Source organism: Antechinus flavipes, chromosome 2 (genome assembly GCF_016432865.1).
Source record: "Antechinus flavipes isolate AdamAnt ecotype Samford, QLD, Australia chromosome 2, AdamAnt_v2, whole genome shotgun sequence".
Taxonomy (NCBI): Eukaryota; Metazoa; Chordata; class Mammalia; order Dasyuromorphia; family Dasyuridae; genus Antechinus; species Antechinus flavipes.
In genome coordinates this window covers 641,847,762-641,862,110 of record NC_067399.1, presented here as the reverse complement: position 1 = coordinate 641,862,110, position 14,349 = coordinate 641,847,762, and the positions used below count along the sequence as shown (strand labels likewise).

General features: G+C 39.3%; 1 protein-coding gene across 5 annotated transcripts in view; it reads left to right on the top strand.

The window, feature by feature from the left end:
* Nucleotides 1-14,349, top strand: part of CCDC33 (coiled-coil domain containing 33) — a 204,566-nt gene that overhangs the window by 82,080 nt on the left and 108,137 nt on the right. For all 5 annotated transcript variants that reach the window (XR_007951217.1, XM_051982257.1, XM_051982256.1 and 2 more), the window contains 2 exons: nt 9,896-10,025; nt 11,693-11,823. Coding sequence is in view for 4 of the 5 variants with exons in the window: in XM_051982257.1 (XP_051838217.1) it covers nt 9,896-10,025; nt 11,693-11,823 (261 nt within the window). In the remaining variant the exon portion in view is untranslated. The remainder of the gene's footprint in view (nt 1-9,895; nt 10,026-11,692; nt 11,824-14,349) is intronic.

The window sequence follows — 14,349 nt, the reverse complement described above, 5'->3', positions numbered from 1 at the left end:
CAAGGTATAAATGCTTAGGGGCAGCTAGTTGGTGCTATAGTGGATAGAGTACTGGGTCTGGAGTCAGAAAGACTCATCTTCCTGACCTCAAACATTTACTGGTTGTGTGTGACCGTGGATAAGTCATTTAAGCTTATGTGCCTCATCTGTATTTCCTCATCTATAAAATGAGCTGGAGAAGGAAATGACAAACTACTCCAATATCTCTGCCAAGAAAACTCCAAGTCACAAAGAATTGGATACAACTGAACAAGATTCCTTCTAGTTCTAAGTCTCTACTTTGACGATCTCTCCATGATCCTTCAGCAGTTATCATTGGAAATGTGTAAAAGATGGATGTTTTGGAAGTTTAGAAGCTTGAAAAGGGAAGAAGAGTAAGAGGAGAACTCTGAAAATACCTTACTTTGTAGGGGTCAGGCTGGCCTTGGGTAAAAAGGGGTTCAATTGTTTATGGTTTACATCAAGCTTAGTGCTTGGTGATGATGACTCATCTTTTGAACATGGATTGGACACTGGCTTTTTTTTGCTCTTATTTAAGTTATTTTTCATATTAAAGCTTTTTATTTTTTCAAACCATATGCATGGATAATTCTTCGACATTAACCTTGCAAAACCTTGTGTTCCAATTTCACCCCCCTTCCTATCCTCTCCCCTCGATGGCAAGTAGTCCAATATATGTTAAACACTGTAAAAATATATGTTCAATCCAATATATGCATATATATTTATACAATTATCTTGCTGCACAAGAAAAATCAAATCAAACCGGAAAAAAGAAACAAAATAAAATGCAAACAAACAATAACAAAAAGAGTGAAAATGCTATGTTGTGAACCACACTCAGTTCCCACAGACCTCTCTCTGGATGCAGATGGTTTTCTTTGTCTGGACACTGGCTTTTACTAGGGGGTGACATCAGAGAGTTCTGACTAAGAAGAGATATGAAGAGGTACTATTTGGGATTAAAACCCAACGCCAGCTCTTTGGTTAGTTAAAGACTAAGAGGATTTGACTGTTTGAAAAAGCTCCCTCTCTTCTACCAGAGGGATGCTCATAAGAGAACACCTCTCATTTAAGTCAGCAGACTTTCCTTTCTCAAAGTCCTCCCCAACAACTCCAGGGAAAATAGCAGTCCTTATTGCTTTGTGTGTTTGGCGGGGAGGGGGGGGGGAGGTGGTATTGGAAGAAGGGAAGAGAATGCCTTCTTCAGAGCAAGCAGGGCCTATTACTAAGAAATTGAAGCAAAAGCTCAGGATTTCAAGGTTCAGGCTCTCTGTTCCCTTCTTTTAGGAAAGTAATGATAGTGGACTGGGTCTTCCAGGCAGTGTCCCTCATTCCCCTCTCCCCACCAAACAAGCCCATCCTCACTCCACTGTAACAAGCTTTCTCCCCCAACTGCCTCTCAACTGACTGGGTCCTGAGACTCCACAGTGAAAGCTTCAAGCCCTAGATGTTCCTTGTCACTCTTAAGTGAATTGTCAATCACTTGCACCCCAGTCATCATTTTCTAAGAGTCAGTTTTGAAAGGAAGTAGGAGATCAGAGTAAGGAAGCTTTAGACGCAATGGGGCAATGGGAAGGAAATTGCTTTCTGAACCAGAAAGAGGGGACAATGAAAAAGGGAGAGTTTATAGTGTCTCTCAAACAAATATTGAATTCACAATTATGCCAAACAGATAACTTGGGGAAAAGTCCCTTTCTTTCTTCCAACCCTCCTCCTCCAATAATTGTCCTATCTCTGCTTCAGGAAAGATCTAGGAAGGGAAAAGTGGCCACCCTTCCCCAACAGGAAAAGGAGCAGGGAAGGGTACTGGCAAACTAGTCAGAGATTTGTACCCATAGAAATCCTGACCTTATATTAAAAGCCAAGACTTTTGAAGGCTCATAACAGATAAAGAAGAATAATTGGTAGGATAAAGGGGAGTGTGTGACGAGAACAGAAGTTGGAAGGGGGGAGAGAAAAAATGAAAACCCCATAGATAGGAAACCTCATTCTCAACCAATTCTCAACTGTATTTCCTGTCAAGAGCTACATACTTTGGACATGGCCCTGCATTTAGCCAGCGAATTATTAACCAATCAGACTGAGCCCATGAGGCCAGAGACAATCAATTTTAATGAGTATTCTTCCCCTCTGGGATCTCCATTGTGATTGCCACTGCTGCCTCTTGGAGCAAGTGTGATCCAAGCACTTCTAAATCCAATAATTAGTAGTTTTCCCTATTATTCCCATCTTGAGTTATATGTGGGACTTCAGGTCCAGGGATAGTTGGCCACTTGCTGAAAGGCACATAGCATAGCAGCACCTGTGTGTGACCGCCATTGAGATGCTCCATGTAAATACAAGAAGAGGAGAGGGACATGGCACTGAAGGGTCTTAGGCTGAGAGTTCTCTTAAAGGGTGCTTTGATAATAACAATAGCACTTGTGTAGCACCTACTATGTGTCAGACACTTTACAAATATCTCACTTGACCCTCACAATCACCTATAAGATAAGTGCTATTTGTATCTCCATTTCACAGTTAAGTTAACTGAGGCAGAAAGAGGTAGCTTACCCAAGATCAGTATATGAAGCCAGACTTGAACTTTTCTGAACTCTAGACCCAGCATTTTATTCTTTTTATTTATTAGCTTTTTATTTTCAAAATATATGCATAGTTTTCAGCATTCACCCCTGAAAAAACCCATTTTCCAAATCCTTTCTCTTTCCATTACCCCTCCCTCACTTAGACAACAAGTAATCCAATATATATCAAACACATGCAATTCCTTCTCATACATTTTCATAATTACTATGCTGCATAAGAAAAATCAGATCAAAAAAAGGGAAAAATGAGAAAGCAAAAAGCAAGCAAACAATTATTAAAAAGGTGAAAATACTATGCTGTGATTTACATTGAGATCCCAAAATTCTCTCCCTGCATGTAGATGGCTCTCCACTAGAATTGCAGGCCTGGCATTTTATCTATTGTTCCATGCAGTTGCCTTCCTCCTCCTCTTCTTTCTCCTCCTCCTCCTCCTCCTTCACAACAACCTTAAAGAGGAGGTACTATTAATCCTCATTTAACAGGTCATGAAATGTGATTTGTTCAGTCACATCATTAGTATCTGAAGCAGATTTGAAGTCAGTATTTCTTGACTTTAAGTCCAATGTCCTGTTCATTTTGATACCTAGCAATTTTTGTTTCTATCAGTGATAATAATGTCATTAGATAAATTGTGTCCTAGAAGCTATTAAAGACTTTGGGATACCCTGTAGAGTGTTTTTCCAGGAACAAAGTGCCTTCACTTTGGCATTATCTCATTTGGGCCTTACAATGGCACATGGCATAAATATTTATATTCCAACTTGACAAAGGACAAGACCAAGCCTTGGAGAAGAGAAATGAGTTTCTTGTGCTCTTGTAGCTAATAAATGGTAAAGTGAAGACTCAGATCCAGATCTTATGCCTCCCAGTGAAGTGCTCTCCCCAGCACACTGGAAGGAGCACCAGCCTCCTCATAAATCTTGGTACATTTGGCACTGGGTGGCAGAGGACCAAGTGGCCCAGCCATCACTCCTCAAACCAACTGGTATGGGCTATAGGAGATGGCATTTTTCTAACAAGTTAAGGTTGGTTAGATTAATTTGTAAGTTCCCAGCTTCTTAAATTGTAGATCTCATAACTGAATATGGGGATTGCAAAATTATGGTTTATTATCGGTCAATATTTGATTTGTATACCTGTTTTATATATCTATATACCCAGAATCATGCAAAAAAGGATTGCATGTAGAAAGCAGCTCTGGTTTAGCTCACTAGCTGAATCACTTTGTGGCCATTTTGGTTTGATTATCCAAGTCCCACTCCAATTGAAGATGTTTTCTCCCTTCACAATTTCCCTAGAACCTTTCTTCTGGAGTTTTCCCTTACCCTCTAACAAATCTCCCTTTTATTATAGAGATCTATGAATAAAAAAATCTTCCTCTTTCCCTCCTCCCACTCCCCCCCCTCAAAAAAAGTAAGCTCAAGGTGGGTAGAGGCAGCATCAGTTTGGAATGAAGAATCCCTAGTGGCCAATATTGTGCCTTTCATGTAATTAGTACTTCATAAATATTGGTTCAGTTTAATTGAATTCAATGAAAATTAAATAGTTCTAAGTTATAAGGCTTGCATGATCCTGGGCAAGTCACTTAACACCAATTGCCTCAGCAAAAAAGGGGGGCAGCTAGGTGGCACAATGGATAGAGCACCAGCCCTGAAGTCAGGAGGACCTGAGTTCAAATCTGGTCTCAGACATTTAACACTTCCTAGATGTTTGACACTGAGCAAGTTACTTAACCCCAATTGCCTCAGCCAAAAAAAAGGCTATCCAAGGTACCAGAATGAAAATACAAAAACATAGCCATCCATAGCCTCAAGGAGATTACAATGTACAATGTACTAGGAGAAGACAACTGTCAAGGAAAAGTATTGTCACAGTTCCTCAACTGGAGAAACAATTCACATCAACAAGTTTCGTTTTTATCCTAAGTCGTGGCAGGTGACAAGTGTGTGATTGCTTGATGACATTCCTGTAGAGATAGAGATGAAGCTGAGAAAGATAGAAGTAGAGATGGAGATAATAGAAATAGTGAAAGAAGAAAATGGAATGGAAAGTAATTCTAATCATGGAGGCTTACTAATTAATTCATTGTTTGGGAGAGGGTTTGGAGGGCAAAGTAATGTTGACTTTCTCTATGACTAACATGAAAGGAATAGAATTAGGAATAAGCAAGAGAAACATAAACACAAGGTCAGGGGTGGATATTATTGCTTATTTGAAATGAAATGGATGCTAGTGTTACCTGAACCAAAAGAGAGAAGATAAAGAGCACTGTCTCTTTGCCTTCATACAATAAATACAGAAATAAATAAATATAAAGTCTTTTGGGGAAAGAATGAAAGAACTAACCACTGGAGGAGAATAGAAGATGCTCATATGAGGTGACATGATCTGGAAGGCTGAAAGGGATTTCAAGAGTGTAAGTGAGAAGAAAATATTTCAAACCTTGGAAACAACCTGAACAAAGTCATCGATGTGGGAAACAAAATGCATGGTGGCCAATCTGTCCAGAATGTGAAATGTGTGGAGGAAGGAGTAATAATTTCCTCTAGGAAAAAAAAATGGAGCCAGATTATGAAAGGTACTATAAGTCAGAGAGCTAAGCTTCTATTGAACTGAATTGATAAAAAAAATTCAGCTTTCATTGATGGAGGGCCAATCAGAAGGAATCCTCTGAGATGATGCATGATCTCCAAAGTGAATGCAATTGCAAGTTCTTGGGCAGTAGCCTAATCCCAAGAGCCACTTTCTGCAATAATCTTTTTCTTCCCTTTTTTATTGTTTTATTTTTCTGGTAATACATGCATATCAACTTTTAAATACACATTTCTTTATGAATCATGTTAGGAGAGAGAAATCAGAACAAAAGAGAAAAACTACAAGAGAAAAAAAAACAGAAAAGAAGAAGCGAACATAGCATTGTTAATTTATATTCAATCTCCATAGTTCTCTTTCTGGATGTAAATGGATTTTCTATTTTGATCTATTGTCTTGGATCACTGTACACTGAGAAGAACCAAGTCTTTCATAGTTGATCATTGCACAATCTTGTTGCTACTGTGTATTGTGTTGCTGTGTATTTCTGGTTCTGATTGTTTCACTCATCATCAGTTCATGTAAATCTTCCCAGGCCTTTCTAAAATCATTTTGTTCATCATTTTAAATAAAATAATAACAATCCATTATCTTCATATACCACAACTTATTCAGCTATTCCCCAATTGATCAGTCATTTTCCAATCCTTTGCTACCACAAAGAGAGCTGCTACAAGCATTTTTGCACATGTGGGTTCTTTTCCCTCCTTTATGATTTCTCTGGGACACAGACCCAGTAGTGAGACTGTTGGGTCGAAGGTATGTATAGTTTGATATCCCTTTGGGCATAGTTCCAAATTGTTCTCCAGAATGGTTAGATCATTTTTCCTGTAATAATCTTGCTCCTCTGATCCCACCTTACACCCAAGGAGCTCCAGGGTAATTCACCTTCCCACTTTGAGTTGTGTTCTGCTGTCAGAGTGAACCTAAGATTTAGGATGGAAAGATTCCTTAGAAAGCATATAGTCCAACCTCCTCTTTTTAAAGATGGGCAGATGCTGTAGCATCCATCCCAACTGGGACAGTGACTTGCCAAAGATGGAACATATGCTCATGTTAGAGCTGGGTTTTGAACTCAGGTCTCTTGAATCTACCATCCACCTATTTCTCACTACACAACTCTTTAGCCATGAAAGAGCAAGAAGTTGAGAAAAGATACATCCATTTCCTCTGAATATGCTCTTTTCTCACATTGGAAATGTTTCCCCTGATCCCCAGAACTGCTTAACTAAATTCAAGATATACAGGTCTCCTCACCCCAGACCAATGGCTATAGAGACATGTCTTGTACAGATGGGGGGGGACTTTAAGAGAGTTGACTCAAAGAGTAGGCAGGGAGTATCACCAAAAGATCACTTTCCTGAGAGTCAGAATATCTGAATTCAAATCCTAGTTCTTCCACTCATGATTTGTAGGGCCCTGACAAGTACTTTAATTGCTGTAAGCTTCATTTTTCCCCTTATAAAATGAGGACTGTTTTAGGAGGTCTCTAAGATTTCTTCCAGGTCAAAAAGCTGATGAGTCTCTGATAAGGGGTGGGGGAAAGATAGAATTTCAGTCTAAGGAACAAAGTTACAAAGGGACCTTCTTGTATCCCTATTCTGTCAGAGTCCCCAGGATCTACTTGAGAGACCCTAGGCAAACTACGTGTTCCAGTTATCACAACCCTTGGCATGGGTGTGGAACTTGATATTTTTTCAAGGCACAAATTATAGGTATTCTTCCAAGCCCCAATCTCTCCATTTTAGACATGAATAAACAGAGGTCTTAGAGAAGGTAATTCCTTGAGGACAGTTTGTAGTCACAAGTGAGTGACAAAACTTGGATCATGTCTCAGCTTTCTAAGCCAGTTCAGAGCTTTTCCCCTCTACAATCTGCTTCTGACATAAAGTAAACTACAGAATCACAGGATATCTGGGAAAGTGATCTTAGTGATCTTCTAGTTCAACCTCCTCATTTCTAGAGGAGAAAATTTGGGTACAGAGAGGAAAGTAATAGCAAGATAGTGGCCCCATTTTTAATGGTGAAGAGAAGGGACTATAAGGGTAGGAAATGATGTGGGACCTTAAAAGGAAGTACAAAGCAGGATGGATATGGATAGAATGGGTAGGATAGAAGAGTAGTCGCCCCATTTTTGAGCCCAGAGAAGCCCTGATAATGGCCCAGAGTCCTGGTCCTGGACTCAAGGGAGGGTGCTCTGGTCACAAGGGTTAATGGGTTTACTGAGGTCACATTTACACCAGTTAATCATATTCCCTAATTCCACCAGCCCAGCATGCCATCAGGCCTGTCCCTTTCCATTAATGTCTTTCAGACAATGGCTTCCCCAACCCCCATTTCACCTTCAGCCAGGCAGCAGCTCATCATACCAGTGGCAAAGGATTTAACCCTTTAAAAATCACCCTTAATGATGCCCCATTCTCTGTTCTTGTCCTTGTGATAGGAAAAAGGGTAATGAGAAGGTGGTGTGAGATGAATAACATAAAGGATCAGTCTACGGTTGAAGTTAGTGATGAATGAATGAATTCAGCATTTACTGTGTGCTAGTCAGTCTTATAGGGTTTGTTAAGTTGCTACTCTGTATCAGGTACTATGCTAAGTATTGTGGATCTTAAAAAGGCAAAAGACACAATCTAATGGGAGAGACAAAATGCAAATAATCATGTACAAACAAGATGCATACACCATATATTGAGTGTTGTCTCAGAAGGAAGGCACTCTTCCCTCTGAAAGGAAAGATTAAGGATTAGGAAAGTCTTCCTGCAGATGGCAGAACTTTGGCTGAGAAGCTATAAAGTGAAGAAGAGGAAGCAGAGTATTCCAGGCATAAGGAACAAGAAATGAAAACACTGAGAGTCTAGAAATGGTGTGTCCTGTGGGAGAAATAGCAGGGAAGCAGAATGCATGGAGGGCAAATAAGTTATAAGAACACATTAAGGTACAAAAGAGTCAAATTACGAAAGCTTTAAAAACCAAATGGAGGGGTTTATATTTGATCCTGTAGATAACAGGGAGCCATTGCAGTTGAGTGAGTTGTGATGAGAGGGGTGAAGAACTATGCTATGTCCAGCCTTGCACTTTGGGAAAATCAATTTGACAGCTGAGTGGAGGATGGACTGGAGTAAAGAAAGATTTGAGGCAGACAGACTTACTCACAAGCTCTTTCAATAACCCAGCCTGCAGCAAGGTGCTTTCTGTGTCAAGAGAGAAGGAGGGGAGTGTATGAGAAATGTTAAGAAAGTGGAAACAATAGAACTTGACAACTAAATGGATGGAGGAGAAGGAGAGAGAGCTAAGCAATAGGATTGATCATTTTTAAAGCTTCATTTGAAGACCTCTAGTGATAGGAAACACTAGACCCAAGATAAAACTATTTCATTTTTGAAGTGTCTCTCATTAATAATGATATTCATAATAGCTGGTATATATAAAGCACTTTTAAGATTTTCTAGAAGCTTTATATATGTTATCTCATTTGATCAAACAATTCTCTTAAGGTAGATGCTATTATTGGCCCTATTATACAGATGAGGAAATGACAGGGTTGAGAAAAATGAAATGACTTGTCCAATATCACCCAACTAATAAGGTGACTCCAACAAAATTTTCAACTCAGCTTTATCCACTCTACCACCGTGCTAGCTAGAAATTTATCTATCTTTTAGGAATTTCTATTTTATGCTGGTTGAAATTTATTTCCATGAAATAGCCCCTCTTTGACTAGTTCTCCTCTCTGCATTAAGCAGTGCAACTATACTTCCTCTTCCATCTATCAATCTTTTAAATCCATGAAGAACATGATCATGTCTATTCTAAGTCATAATTTCTTCAAGCTAAAAACATCTATTTCCTTCAAATGGCGTCTGTTCTTTTCACCATTCTCAATGTCCTCCTCTGGATTCTCCCTTTCCTCAATGTAAATCCTGTAAATTGACACCCAGAATTGGGCACAATAGTCCAGGTGTGGTCTGTCTATAACAGAGAACAGTAGAACTATACCTTATTCTAGTAGACAAAGTAGAACCTTATTGTAGACATTATGCCTTAGTTAAGAGTGTCTATGGCTTACACTAATTTTTATTGACCTTGGTGCCATATGGTTGACTCACATTGGGCTTCTGGTCCACCAAAATGCCAAGAGTTTTATCAACAGACTGTTTTCTTGCCACATTTCCCTCAATCTTGTACTTGTACAAGTGACTTTGTTGGAGTCAATTATAGCACTTGAAATGTATTTACTAAATCTTTTTTTAACTTTTATCTACCCTGTTGATTTCTTTGGGGTTAGCAACCCTCTTGTCTCCACTATAAGTGGAGTACCCTGGGTCACATCTTGGAATTATCCTGGGATGTCTTGCCTCAATCCAGATTAGTGTGGAGAGAACTGGGACTTGATTGGTTTTCTTGAGCAGAAGTACCATGTGTGTTGAGTTGGAGGAGCAGGGAGGGAGAAAAGAGTAGGGTAGAAAAGAGTGGGAAATGAAAGAGGGAAGAGTTGAGACTGGTAGAAGAAAGATGAAAGGAAGCCAAGATAGGGACTTCCTCCATAATCCCATATCCAAGATTTCACCCCAACAGGGTTTAGAAAGGGAAAAAAAGAAGGGAAATGGGAGGAAAGGAGGATAATTTTGTCTTAATTATCCAAATTTTTTTTCTATCTTATGAAAAGGCTGGTTCCCCAATTAAGATATTCTCTTCCTTTTCTCCTCATTAGGTATCTAAGCCTGGTGGGCCTGCTAGACAGCCCGAATGGAATACCTCCTTCCTCTACCAAGCCCGGAATGGGTGTACACAGTTCAATGACGATCTGGCCCTGGTGCTGGAATATTATCCCATGATTCCAAGTAAGTTCCAAACAGGACTGGGGTGATTATTGTTTAGAGTAGTTTACATTTCTCATCTTCCCACAACAATACCTTTGATGTCAATAACTCCTTCCCACTCCCGGAAATCTAAAGGCTAGGGAGATTTTCCCAGTAGCATGCCCAATGCCCTCTTCCTTCAAGGTCACAAACTGTTTCTTATCAAGATAAAGGTAATGGGCCAAGACTTAGAAGATAAGTGCTCCAATCTTGTACCCAGCACATGCCTACTCTATGCTCAATCCTGTGTCAGATGCTATGAGAGAGAAAGAAAGACAAGACAGAACCTCCTGACTTCATGGAATTCACATCATGACTGGGGAATCCAAACTCACAGAACAGTCAGTGTTGAAGTTGTCAGTCAATCCATAAATATTATTAAATGTCTAATAATGCCAGTCATTGTTCTAAGTCTTAGAGGCACTAAGCTACCCTACAAAAGATTAAGTGCTTATATTAGGTGTAGAGCAGATTGAAATGATCCACAGAGTCCAGGAATCTTTATAGCTTAGGATCTAAAATTTCCTATCCTGTCTTCAGAGAAACCAAAGTTCCATCTTTATGAAGAGTTTACGGGTGGTTGTGACTAGATGAATACACCTTCTGCCTCTCATTTAGTAGAATGTGGAGCTAAAATTATATCTAAAATTATATTTATAAACTACAAACAAATCTTTGTAGTTTAGGAGTACTACATTCTCAGGAAAAAAGCCTCTTTCCTTGGTCATTCAGAGGTAAAGAGGAAAAGGAAGTAATCCCCCTCCATAGACTGAGAAGGTAACAGCTTTATCTTAACTTAGTTCCCCTTCACCACATGATTAGTACACAATAGATAATCACAGGTAATGAGCAAACATATTTATGGAGGCAAGCAATATAACATGGCAATCTTGAGAAAGTTACAGAGATTTATTTAGGCGATAGAGCACAAGCTTGCCAGAAGGGGAGGGGTCTTTATTATTTGGTAGTGAATGACCAATTCTTAGTAGTTTCTAGAGGGTAGGTACTGGATATCACAATCTCCCCATATCCCTACAGCTTCAGTGTCTACTGTCTTCTCATTTAAAATTCTCTTTTTCTTTTTGTCTAATTTTCTCCCAGAAGTCTTTGTCTTTTAGCCAATCAGGACTCATATCTCCCTAACATACTTCATCTATTAGAGAAAAAAAAAAAAAGAGTAGTGACTTTCATGTCCAATTTTAGGGATGAAAGTAAACAGAAAGATTTAATAACACAACATGAAAATTACCAATTATCTGGCAAGTGCCCAGAGAATGGCTTTGAATTGTTCTTTTAAATGAGGTATATATTTTCCCTGCCCTCTTGGGAAGATTCTACATGTGAAATGGCAAGAGTCTGCTGAAGAAAGAGGAATTAACTTTCAATTCATAAAGATTATAATTAACCCTTATTGATTACTATCTGCATGCATATATTGTACAGCAAGCAATATTACAAAACTCAGAGAATAGTTCCTAATGAAATTCTAAGAAGCAAAACCATATATACTCATAATCAGAAAGATCAATTGAATAACAGAGACTATAGAAAGCATTGCAATAGTTATAGTTTTGTTGGCCTTGAGACAAGGTCAGATCAGGTTTGTGAAGGAGGAAAGTTCTCCATGATTTCCATCTTTCTTCCTGCAGTGCCCAAGAAAGAATCTTGGAACCTCATAGAACCCGTGGGCATCTCCATGTTGCCGCTCAACAATCGAGTTTACCGAAAAATGATGTCAGGAGCACCGACTGCACTTCATGTGAAAAAGCTCCCTATATTGGTTAGTCACCCCCACCTACTTCCTAATAATATTATTTGCCTCTCTCCTCAGCCTTATAGTCCTTACCCAGGCCCTTTTCCACAGAATCTTAGAGTCTCTGAGTTGGAAGAAAATTCTGGGGCCATTTAAACTCTCTCCCTCCATCTCGGTCAATCTCTATTTAAAGACTTCCAATGATGGGGCATTCACTACTTCAAAAAGCAGCCCAAACCACTTTCAGATAGCTCTAGATGTCGGGAAGTTTTCCTTGTCACAATCTGAACTCTGCCTTTCAGAAATTCCCATGCAATCCCCCCCATTGTTCTCTGGGGACTGGCAAACCAAGCTTATTCTTTCTTCCCAAGGATAGCCCTTCAAATAGTGGAAGACAGCTCTATAGCAACCCCATTATAGTTTCTTCTATTGTGCTAAATCTATCCAGTTCCTTCCATTGGGCTCCAACTGACATATTTCTCTTCTGGATACTGATCTTTTATGCTGGGAGGAGCTACCTCCCTGGGACAGATAAGCAATTGATCAACAAGTATTTATTCAGTACTTATTATATGAGTCACAGTGCGAGGTACTGGAGATACAAATAAAAATGAAATATTCCCTACATTCAAGAAACTTAGATTCTATAGATTAGAGAACAGCACATATGCATATATAAGTATATACAAAATAAATGCATATAGTTTTTGGGGGGCAGCAATGGAAGGGAACAGCAAAAGTCTCATGTAGGACATGGCCCTGGAGCTGAACTTTTATTTTTTTTTATTTTTTTTTGATCATTGCTTTTAATATCAAGTCAGTTTTGGCAATTAAAATCCAGGAACTTAATAGGTTGACAAGCTGGGTTAAGCCTTTTTTTTTTGTTGTTTGTTTGTTTTTTGTTTTTTGTTTTTAAGTTTTTATTGGCAGAACCCATGCCAGGGTAATTTTTTTACAGCATTATCCCTTGCACTCACTTCTGTTCCAATTTTTCCCCTCCCTGCCTCCACCCCCTCCCCCAGATGGCAAGCAGTCCTTTACATGTTAAATAGGTTACAGTATATCCTAGATACAATATCTGTGTGCAGTTCTCTTGTTGCACAGGGAGAATTGGATTCAGAAGGTATAAATAACCCGGGAAGAAAAACAAAAATGCAAGAAGTTTATATTCATTTCCCCATGCTCTTTCTTTGGGTGTAGCTACTTCTCTCCACCCTTGATCAATTGAAACTGAATTAGCTCTCTTTATCGAAGAGATCCACTTCCATCAGAATACATCCTCAAACAGTATCGTTGTTGAGGTATATAATGATCTGGAGCTGAACTTTTAAAGGAAATAAGGAATTCTATTAGGCCAAGGAGAGAATACAAAGCCTGGGCAAAAGAATGGAGATAGGCAATGGAGATATTTGAACCCTGTTTCACAAGTGTTTGTCTCTCTACGTTTCAAAGCTCTTCTACCTCCCAATCATTTTCTGTCAGATTCTCACTCAGTTTTCACAAATTCCAATGTAGTAGGAGATTTAGGTATTACCATTTTAGACATGAGGCTTACAACTCTGGAGTCAGGGGAACCATGTATAAAGCCCTTGGGTGAAGCATTTAACCTTTTAGGGCTTTATTTTCCTCACTGCAAAATGAGGCAAAATATGGTCCAGTTTAAAACTTCCAGTTTTAAATCTATGATTTTATGATAAACCTTGATGGAAGGGAGCCAACTCCTAAACCTAAAAAGGAAAAGCTAGAGGTTCTAATTATGTAGTAGAGCTTCCTTTTATTGGACATTTGTTCATATTAATTTGGGTGGGAAGAGAGATCAGAGGCTGGAGAACATAACAGATGGGAGAAAAACATCTTTGTCAGATCATGAAGAGGTAGAGAAAAGGAAATAGTAGAATTTCAGTTGAGTATATGATTAAATAACTCATGGTGTCCTGGTTGACATGATGTGGGTGAACCATGATATAATGAAATTGATCCTAGGGCTGATTGGACAATCTTACCAAAAGGTATAGCGTCTTTGTGGTATATGAAAAATAAGAGACCTATGAGGTTTGAATCTTGTCACTTCCAGTCTCTATGTGTGTCTTGGGAATATTTAGCTTGGGGTATCAGGAGTCAGAGGGATTGATTAGTTTTGTTCTGTATGGCCCAGAGGGCAGAACTGGGATCAGTGAGGGGGAAATAATAAGAAGATATCAGGAAAGAGGCTAAAAGGTGAAGGGTAAGGGATCTACTCCTACAACTCTTACTGTCACCCCTTCTTCCTCCCCCTACTAACGCCTACTACTACTACCTGGTCCTATATGAGACTACTACTACTACTACTACTACTACTACTACTACTACTACTGTTGCTGCTGCCGCCGCTGCTGCTATTACTACTACTACTATTATGATTATTATTACTACTAATACTACCCCATCCTATTACTACTCCTACTACCATCCCTCTTCCTCTTTCTCCTCCTTCTCCTCCTCCTACTACCACTATTACCACCAAATCCTCCTCTTCTCCTCCTCCTCCTCCCACTACTACTATAGACTACCTAC